This window comes from Ceratina calcarata, unplaced genomic scaffold (genome assembly GCF_001652005.2).
Source record: "Ceratina calcarata isolate Rehan_Ccalc_2016 unplaced genomic scaffold, ASM165200v1 scaffold435.2, whole genome shotgun sequence".
In the NCBI taxonomy this organism is placed as follows: Eukaryota; Metazoa; Arthropoda; class Insecta; order Hymenoptera; family Apidae; genus Ceratina; species Ceratina calcarata.
This window is the reverse complement of record NW_017167275.1, coordinates 124,170-134,024: the sequence shown is the minus strand read 5'-3', so window position 1 is coordinate 134,024 and position 9,855 is coordinate 124,170. Positions and strand designations below refer to the sequence as shown.

The following is a 9,855-nucleotide window of genomic DNA, read 5'->3' as shown; positions in this document are numbered from 1 at the left end:
CTGATGCAATTTTCCCGTATGTCCAACGGTTTGGGAGTTATTGGCGAAAAACGAAAATTTGGAAGAAATTGAAGGGGTACCCNAAATCTCGGAAAAATCGAAAATTTTTTTTTATTATTTATTATTAGCAAAGTTCTTCCGACATCTGATTTCTTTTTAAAAAATGCGTTTCTAAAGTGCATAAACTTTTGGGATTGACTGTTTAGCCAATACATCCTTAAAAAGAGGTAGGATTGGAGAGGCACCCGTCGATGAAAAACCGATGCCGCTTTCTCGGCGGCGAGATTTGCGAATATTTGTCCGGCGATTTGGCGAAGAAACTAGAGATCTTTCGCGTCCCCTTCTCCTTCTCCGTCTCTTCGTCCCAATCGACGGACAACGCTCTTTTCTCTAAAACAATTTCAGCGGTAGACCAACTGAACCTGACGACGGTCGGAAAGCCGAACACGGGATCCACGTTCTCCAGAAGCCACTGCTTGGTCACCGGGTCGGTGGGATAACCGCTCCCGAAATTATTCGATATCGATCCCTCGCGGAACTGCCAGGCTCTTATGGCGTGATCGCGGGACACCTTCGCACAGATACTAGCCGCGCTGACGATGGGATACGTCGAATCGGCCTTCTTCTCCACTTTGATCTTTATACCCGGGAAAATGTTCTCCAGCATCGACTGATATTTCTCGGGTTTACCCACCGTGTCCACGTAGATCTCGGCTATTCTCGCTCCGCTCTCGATCACTTTCTGCGCCAGGTTGATCGCGGAATTCATCGACACCTGGTTCAGCGACGTCTTCGCGCGCCGATACATGCTGTTCGAGATCGTGTTCGGAGATATCGCGTCCACGGCCCAACCGATCTTCTCGCGTTCCTTGCACACTTTATCGAAGATCTCGTCCCTCTTTTGTTCGGTCAAACTTTTCGAATCGGCGCAACCGATGTCGACGAGAATCTGCTTCTCGGACAAAGGCGCGTACGACACTCCGTAGACCATGGGCCCGAGAACTGGCCCACGGCCAGCTTCGTCGATGCCCAGCTGACACGGTTCCCTTTTGCATACTTCGGGTACCTGAACAACGTGAATAGTTGAACGCGCGTTAATGCACGGCATGTTCGTTCGTTCGAAATATCGAACGTCGATCTATATTACAGCTACGGTACGGCATCGTTACGCGTCGAAGAAAACGAAAATGCCTTGTTTGCCCGAGCTGTCCAGCAATAAATTCTGACATACCTCTGACAAATAAACCTTGTCAACGCTGTGATCCCAGGCTTCGAAGTACGGTGTCAAGTCGTCTTTGCAGTTAATTCTAGCCACTTCTCCGTCGTAGTTAACAGTCGTTTTTGCAGATTCCGTTTCGTTAACCTCATCCATCTCCGCGTTGCGTTTTCGCGGTTCTTTCCAACCTATCGTCAACTCCGACCGCGACCACGACGTAATTCAAACTGATTCAAACTGCGAACTACGATCCGCCGAGGTTCGTTCGCTGGTAACGGCGGGCTGACGCGATCGACGCGACTCTGCATGTCCGATGGACGGTATTAATACACGTTTTCACGGGCCGGAACGGTTGCATTCATGAGAAGGCATCTTAAAGAGCGGAACGCGTAGATAAATAAAATGGCCGTTCGACCGTTCTTTTCGGTACGGTCCACTGTGGGTACGGTGTTCGAAGGAAATTGAATCGCGAAACGTGGTATCTCGAGAATCGTCGTCCAAGTCGGGAGAGCGAGAAATTATGGGTGAACGTATGTGAACGTCGACGGGGCTCGATTCGAATCGAAGGCTTGCAACAACGTTCCTAATTCGTGATTCGTGGTGGTCGATTCTTCGTCGCCACTCGCGACAGTGTCTTGTTTCGCTGTTTCGCTGTTGAACACGGCCGATGCGCTACGATGCTGTCTAGGCCCTCGTAGATCTCGACACGAAAAAGCGTTCGCAGCAGTTTCGATCATTCCGACAGGCGTTCACCGTCCCATTTGTTAAAGGATAGAACGTTCGGAGAGGAAGAACAGAAGTTGGAACGAACGTTGGATCTCGTTCCGTGTCGTTTCGCATCGAAGCAAAGACGAAGACGACGAAAACGATCGTGGTTCGACTCGAGGACGAGCGACTCGGGAAGAGGGAAAGTAACAATAGTGTGAGGTAGAGTCGGTGAGAGGATGGCATCGTCGATGGTGGCCGTTCCCTCGGGAACGGCGTCTGTCCAAGGCGGTGGTACCGGCGGTGGTATCGGTCAGAACGAAGAAACGGAGAACGGCGATGTGTTCGGCGAGAGAAACATGAATTCGGTGACTGGTTGCAACGAAACTTCGAGCCCCGGGGACGCACTAGAGGAGCTGAACTGTGGTACGGGCGAGACCGGTGATCAGGAATGCGCCATTTGCCAAAGCAAACTTTGTTCTCCGAGAGTGCTCTCTTGTCTTCACGTGTTTTGCGAGGCTTGTTTGGACAAGCTTCTGATGGACGAGGCGGGCGACTCCAAAGTCAGCTCCGTCCTCGTCTGTCCTCTCTGTCAACAAGAAACTTCCATTAGTTCTAAGGGTGCCTCGTCGCTGACGTGCGACTACGTTTTGACCAACATACTGGACATGTCCGCGATCGAGAATATGGCTGTTCTCTGTACCTCCTGTAAAGCCAAAGAAAGTGCCGTAGCGCGCTGTTCGGACTGTGCCAACTTCTTGTGTCCGAACTGTAACACAGCGCATCAGTTCATGAGATGTTTCGAGAGCCACAAGGTTGTGGCCTTCGAAGACTTGAAGCAATCCAACGAAGCTATACCGATACACAAACCTATTTTTTGCGAATATCATCCTGCTGAGAACATGAAGTTTTATTGCTACACTTGCCAGGTAATTATCATAGTTTCCTTCCAGTGTTCGGTCGATCCTTTTCCCAAGCTATCTCCCCGTGTTCTCATCGTTTCAATTTCTCTGTCGTTTCGCTCAGGAACCTATATGCAACGAGTGTCTGCTCGTCGAACACAAAGCCCCGGACCATCAGTACGAGAGAATAATAGACGCGGAACCACGCCAAAAAGAGGAATTGATCAAGTTGATGAAGGAGAGTAAAGCGAGGATCGCGGACTGCGATCAAGTCTCCGCGCAATTGGACAATGCGCTCAGCGAGCTTCAAGCGCAACACGATCAAGCCAAGGATCTGATAGTGGAGACGTTTCAAAGTTACAAAGCCGTGCTAGAAAAATGTCGGGACAACGCCTTGATGGAGCTCGAAAAGTTACATTCGAACAGGGAACTGGAGATAATGGACACGTTTCATAGGTCGGTAACGTACACTTGGATTGGCCTGTTCGCGTGTATGTGTCGATCGTCAGTTTCAAATCGATCGTTTCGGTGTAGCGTCGAGAAGACCATGGAGAAGATCGAGGATGCGTGTCGGTTCACCTCCAGACTCCTCGAGCACGGTGACGCCGTGGAGATTCTCGCGCTTCGTCGCATAGTTGGAACGCAGTTGTTGAACTTGATAAAGAACACGCCGAAGCCGAACGTCACATTCTCCATACAATTCCAAACGGACTACGATCAGTTCGAGAAAACAGTGAAGGTGAGTCTTATCACGCGTTTACACGTGCGTGGCCACACCGTTCGGAATTGACGAACGTGCACCAAATGTGTGTCGCAGGAAGTGTTCGGGAAATTTCACACGGAGAGCACGCCACCGAGGAAGCCCACTCCCGAACCAATCGCGACGATGCCGTCGACAGCGGCAGCAGTAGGGGTTTCCAACAACCAGCAGGTCGTTCACGCATCGATGGGGAGTTGCCCGCGTTCCATCAGCACGAGATCCCCCATTTCTCTTCCCACCTCGATGCAATCTTCCTTCGAAGGTGAACCCCCGTTCGTTATACCTCCAACGTCTAGTCCACAAAATATTCCACCGCCGCCCCCTCCCGTCTCCCTCCCGCCAGGTCCCATCCACGGGCTCACCAGTATTCAGGAGTACAATCTGCAGCAGTTGGCCAGTTTGGCAGAGAAGGTCGACATGGACGCGAACGTGGTCGGGCCTAGTTCGAATCCCAGTCCGACACCGCCGTTCACGCTGGCGGATCTGTTTGCCGGCGATCTAAGCTCGACCAGTCACGCGATCAATAATTTACAAGCCCTCGCGAAATTGGGAAACACGCTTGGTAATCAAGGTACGTGCGACGCGCCGAACCACCACCGGGTTCGTTGGAACCCGGACGGAACGACGTACGACGTAAGTCGTCGTAACGATCTCGTCTCCCGTTCAGATCTTGGAAACAGCAGCATCAACGGTGGCAGCGGTCTGGTGCTGGGCAGAGGTCCTTCGCCGGCCATCGTCGATTCACCGAACTTGAGTCTAGCCGCCAACAGTTTGTTGAACGGGGGATTTCAGTCGTTGTCCTCGTCCACCTCGCCGATACTCTCGCAGGGTGCTGGTGGTGAGTACACACGTGTACGCGCTCGAGTCAAACACCGACAGACGAAAACGATCGATCGATCGTCGGTTCGATTGGTTGCAGACGATTTAAGAGGAGATTCCATGCATAACATGCCCGTAGTGGTAGGGAACACCGTTGGGAGCGTGGCCGGTTCCGGATCCGGCAATTACGCTCATCCGCGTTCGAACAACGCCAAGTTGACTCCTATGCACATCAGGTGTAAATTTGGCCAGTTAGGTCCGAGCAAAGGTCAATTCAGTTCTCCCCACGGATTCTGTTTGAGCGCCGACGAGGACATAATCGTTGCCGATACGAATAATCACAGGATACAGGTATCGTTTTCGTTCGTGATCTGTTCCGATCACGTCCCTTACGTTTCATCGTCGTGATCGTCTCCTTTTTTTCTCAGATATTCGATAAGACTGGTGTTTTCAAATTCCAATTCGGTGTTCCTGGCAAGGAGGAAGGACAACTGTGGTATCCTAGGAAGGTCGCGGTGATGAGGAACAGCGGTAAATTCGTGGTATGCGATCGAGGAAACGAGCGTTCCAGGATGCAGATATTCACCAAGAGCGGTCACTTTATCAAGAAAATAGCGATTCGTTACATCGATATCGTAGCAGGCCTAGCCGTGACCAGCGAGGGCCACATTTTGGCCGTCGACAGCGTGTCACCGACGGTGTTCGTGATCAGCGACACGGGGGACTTGTTGCGATGGTTCGATTGCAGCGAATACATGAGGGAACCGAGCGACATCGCGATCAGTGGTAAACTTCTCGTTCCCCTCTCCTCCTCCTGAACTCCCGTGACCGTGAATCGCGCGATAGAAACCTTTCTGTTCGCTTTGTTCGCAGGTAAAGAATACTTCGTTTGCGACTTCAAGGGACATTGCGTGGTAGTATTCAACGAGGAGGGCAAGTTCGTGCGTCGCATCGGCTGTGACAATGTAACCAACTTCCCGAACGGGATCGATATCAGCGACGCGGGAGATATATTAATAGGAGACTCGCACGGCAATCGTTTTCACGTGGCTGTTTTCTCGAGGGACGGTTCCTTGATATCCGAATTCGAATGTCCGTACGTCAAGGTAAATAATTCTCCCTACACTCTCGACCATATTTTCTCTGTCTATCTGCATCTATCTATGTTTCTGATCGACGATCGATCGACGTCGCGTTTCGCAGGTTTCTCGATGTTGCGGCCTGAAAATAACCTCGGAGGGATATATCGTCACTTTGGCTAAAAATAATCACCACGTCCTCGTGTTGAACACTCTTTACATATCATGAAGCGAGGAAGCAGACCAAGCAAGTATGCCGTAACTTTCTTCGGCGAGCGAAACTTTTTCGGTGGGTGTCGTCGCCGCCACCGCTCTCACTCTCGGCCAAAGACGAACAGACCGAACTAGAGAGAAAAGAAGAAAGATAATAAATAATAATGAATCTGCCCGTGGCATCGAGTCCTTTGAGATTTGGGCCTACCGAAGCAATAGAATTACACGAACGTCTGCAGCATGCAGCAGCTTTAATAGTCTACAAAAAAAGGGAAAACAAAAAAAAAAAGAAAAAAACGCGATAAAGGAAAATCGAGTATAAATGTGTCGTCCCTGTTCTATGAAAGTAACAACCGTTTGAAAGAAGAAACGAGCAAACGAGAAACAAATAAAAAAAAGTGGTAAACGTACGTCTCCGACCAAAAAACAGTATAAATAGTAAGTTTAGCGAAGTTGCATTTGGTAAACTGCCAAGAGAAATTAACGCGAGGGCGAGGGTGGCGAGACACGAACGCTTGGACTCGGTGAACTCGGAGAGAGACAGAGAGAGACAGAGAGAGAGAGCGAAGGAATACGGAAGGAACACGGAACGGTTATTCGTTTCGATCGCGGCGGAAGTGCGGCGGAGTTAGCAGTGAACGTTCGACGAACGAAGAGCGACGAGGAACGATGTTGCAGCAGAGAGAGAAGACGCGTGTTTTCCGTCACAATCGATAGCATCATCTTCGACTTCGTCAGTATTTTAGGTATGTTTACAAATCAAATTATTCTAGTCTCTAACTAGCACTGTTTTACACGCTGATTTTTCAATCCCGTGCTCGAAGCAACGTGTAACGTGTTTCTAACACCCGGTTTCACCGTGGTATCGAAAAACGGTACGCTTAACTGTGCGCGAGCTCGCGCGCGCGCGCGCGCGTATAAGATTGGGAAGGGGAAAAAAGAAATGAAAATGAATAAGTACGACTACAAGAATCTTTCTTCCGTACGTTACTTCGAGACCTATTCATATAGATAGATACGCTAAGTTCATAAGGTTTCTTTAAGAATCGTAGTTAGGTAATCCGATAAGCACCGGACGACGATCGAGAGTCATGATTATTATTTATTATTATTCTTATTATTATTATTATTATTATTATTATTATTATTGTTAGAGGAACGGGAGGGTAATAGGTACGTTACGTGACTTGAAACTACGATACAAATTCCTGTGCTCAACGCGACGGGAAAATGCAGCGTCGCACGCTCCGACGCGTGCTAGTACTTCCTGCTCTTATCGTAACATATCTCTATTCGAAAGATCAAGTAAAGGAAGACGAACGAAAATCAATCTGTACGCGCTCGGTGGTGAACGCGAAGTTTCAAACGAAAAGTCTTGCAAGAGAAGAGAACGCGCGGGTAAAGGGGAGGAGAATATTTCGAATTATGTTCCTGGTGATTCTTCTCCGTATCGTATTCCACGATTCGACGATTAGCGTTTCGGAATGGTTAGCGAACGAGAGGAATTTTATGAGACAACGTTAACGCGGATAGATGTACTATAATAGAATTACGACACGTTGAAAATCAAACAATTTAACAGCTTGCGAAGCGTTTAACGAATCGTACACCATGCTCATACGTATTGTTATAACCGAAGAAGAAAAAGATCGAAAACTATTATCGTAATAGATTCCGCTACTGGTACGCGAAAGTCTGTCTCGTGCATCGTGAAACAGAAACGAAAGAAACACGATAATAATAGGCCGAGACACTGGTAATGATCACAATATTTACTCAGGATGATTTATCATGGTCCACCATACGAATACAATACGATATTAATATATATCTATATATGCGTGTGTGAATTATTGGTTCGTGGTGCTAGCGAATAATAACAATAATAATAATGATGATGATGATGATGATGATGATGATGATGATGATGATAAGCACGACGACGACGATGACGACGACGATGACAATGACGATGACGATGACGATGAATATATCTTACCACGCGAACGTATTTGTTACAAAAATTACAGAGTCGTTCCGACCGTTTTACAATGTCTTACGGAACGATCGTGTAACATATTATACACTTGATTCTTGAGTCGCTAAAAGAAAATTATATATGTATACCACCGGTATTATAGAAATGATATCTTTATCTACATATATGTATAAAGAGGCAGAAAGGAAAAAACGACGTAAGGTTTGCTAAGCAACTTCTATTTATGTATATAATTAAAACACGATCCGTAACAGAGATGAAAATCCACTGTGTGTGTGTATATATATATATATATATATATATATATTTCTACGAACAGCTTCGAAGAATTTGTTTCTCGTGTACAAAACGAATCTATTTACGGTAGAAAACGGCTATTCGATGGAATATAGAGTTAAGGGAACCTATTCGATGGGTTTTACAATTAGTAGTGGTGGAGATACAGAGAGGAAAAAGCGAGAGAGCTAGTACTCGGATGGAAGGGACGAAACGAAAAAGATATTTGCGCATAACATTCGTAGTAAATTGCACGAAGCCTACGTACGTACACCTAAGCTAAACAGTCGTAATCGTCTTTTATTATTAGAAGTTTTAATTTTATATGTATCGAAAGAAGAAAAAAAGATAATATGTAATTCTGAAGTATTTAAATAGTCATGGTTTAGCAGAGTTATATAAATAATGCCTGTGATAATAGTATCGTCAGGATAAGTTGTGTCCTTACAGAGTCTCTGATGTTGTTGCTAGGTAAATATTAATTAGTGGTACCAAAATGATATGAGATGCTGTTAGCGAGACGCCTCGTGTGAAGGCATATTTCTGTTTTATGCACAATAACGCCGGGCGCAATGCCATCGATAGTGGTCTCTTTAAAAAGGTTTACACGATACCCGTACGGTACGCCGAACAACGCGAAAGGCAGCAGCGGGTTTTGGGGGGTGACGACGACGATGGGAGGATGATGCGTCGCGAAAAGCTTTTCCGCTCGTGTTCAACGGGGATTGGGGGCGTTTTGTTCTGAGGAGAGTAAAGAACGGAAGATGAAAACTCATAGCGTAAAACGTAGGTACGCGAATGACCATTGCTGACGAGGGTCTTTTACCTCACAAAATTATTATATTACGCTCACCTTATATATACTTGAATATTTTAGTATAGATTTACTCTATTTACATATTTTTATCTGTGGAAGACTACTTGGCTGATTTAGGCCACTGTTGAAATTCACCCCTTATTTGCCTTGATGTTTAAATTACAATAATAATATAAAAGAGGAAAATGAAACGAGGATTACAATTGTTACGTAAATGGTAATTGTGATAGATTTTTTGATGATTTTTACAATCTCAAAAGTCTTATTATCCTAATATGTATACATAGAATTATAATAGTCACTCTCTACGTAAAAATTTAAAGAAAAAAAAATATGATGATGATGATGATGATGATGATGATGATGATAAGCACGACGACGACGATGACGACGACGATGACAATGACGATGACGATGACGATGAATATATCTTACCACGCGAACGTATTTGTTACAAAAATTACAGAGTCGTTCCGACCGTTTTACAATGTCTTACGGAACGATCGTGTAACATATTATACACTTGATTCTTGAGTCGCTAAAAGAAAATTATATATGTATACCACCGGTATTATAGAAATGATATCTTTATCTACATATATGTATAAAGAGGCAGAAAGGAAAAAACGACGTAAGGTTTGCTAAGCAACTTCTATTTATGTATATAATTAAAACACGATCCGTAACAGAGATGAAAATCCACGTAAAACACGTATATATATATATATATATATATATACACATACATACACATATATATACACACATATATATATATATATATAGAAATACACATATTTTTAGGGTTGTTTACATGATCAGCCTTAAGATTTAATCTACGAGGACTATGAGACAAAAATGAACGCGATTCGCGTACCGTTGTGCGTGTATATACATATATGTGAGTATACGTACATATAATATGTGCACGTATACACGCGCGCCCGCACGGATACACCGCGCAAATCGCTATATACTGTGTTACGATTACAACATACCTACGATAACGATTGAACGTGAATTACTATCTTGCCATACCAAATGTTAGAAAGCACATCCATACGATATA

General features: G+C 45.6%; 2 protein-coding genes across 2 annotated transcripts; one reads left to right on the top strand and one right to left on the bottom strand.

Annotated features, from left to right (window-relative positions):
- Positions 1-149: 149 nt before the first annotated feature.
- Positions 150-1,461, bottom strand: LOC108626971 (ribonuclease H2 subunit A). The gene is made up of 2 exons (XM_018027967.2): positions 1,232-1,461; positions 150-1,066 (listed from the first exon to the last, which is right to left on the bottom strand). Exons 1-2 carry the CDS (start codon positions 1,370-1,372, stop codon positions 218-220), a joined length of 990 nt encoding a protein of 329 aa, XP_017883456.1. The 5' UTR covers positions 1,373-1,461; the 3' UTR covers positions 150-217.
- Positions 1,462-1,561: 100 nt separating this feature from the next.
- On the top strand, positions 1,562-6,006 carry LOC108626970 (B-box type zinc finger protein ncl-1). The gene is made up of 9 exons (XM_018027964.2): positions 1,562-2,850; positions 2,948-3,279; positions 3,358-3,562; positions 3,641-4,154; positions 4,251-4,421; positions 4,503-4,753; positions 4,831-5,188; positions 5,276-5,508; positions 5,606-6,006. Exons 1-9 carry the CDS (start codon positions 2,161-2,163, stop codon positions 5,708-5,710), a joined length of 2,859 nt encoding a protein of 952 aa, XP_017883453.1. The 5' UTR covers positions 1,562-2,160; the 3' UTR covers positions 5,711-6,006.
- Positions 6,007-9,855: the final 3,849 nt, after the last annotated feature.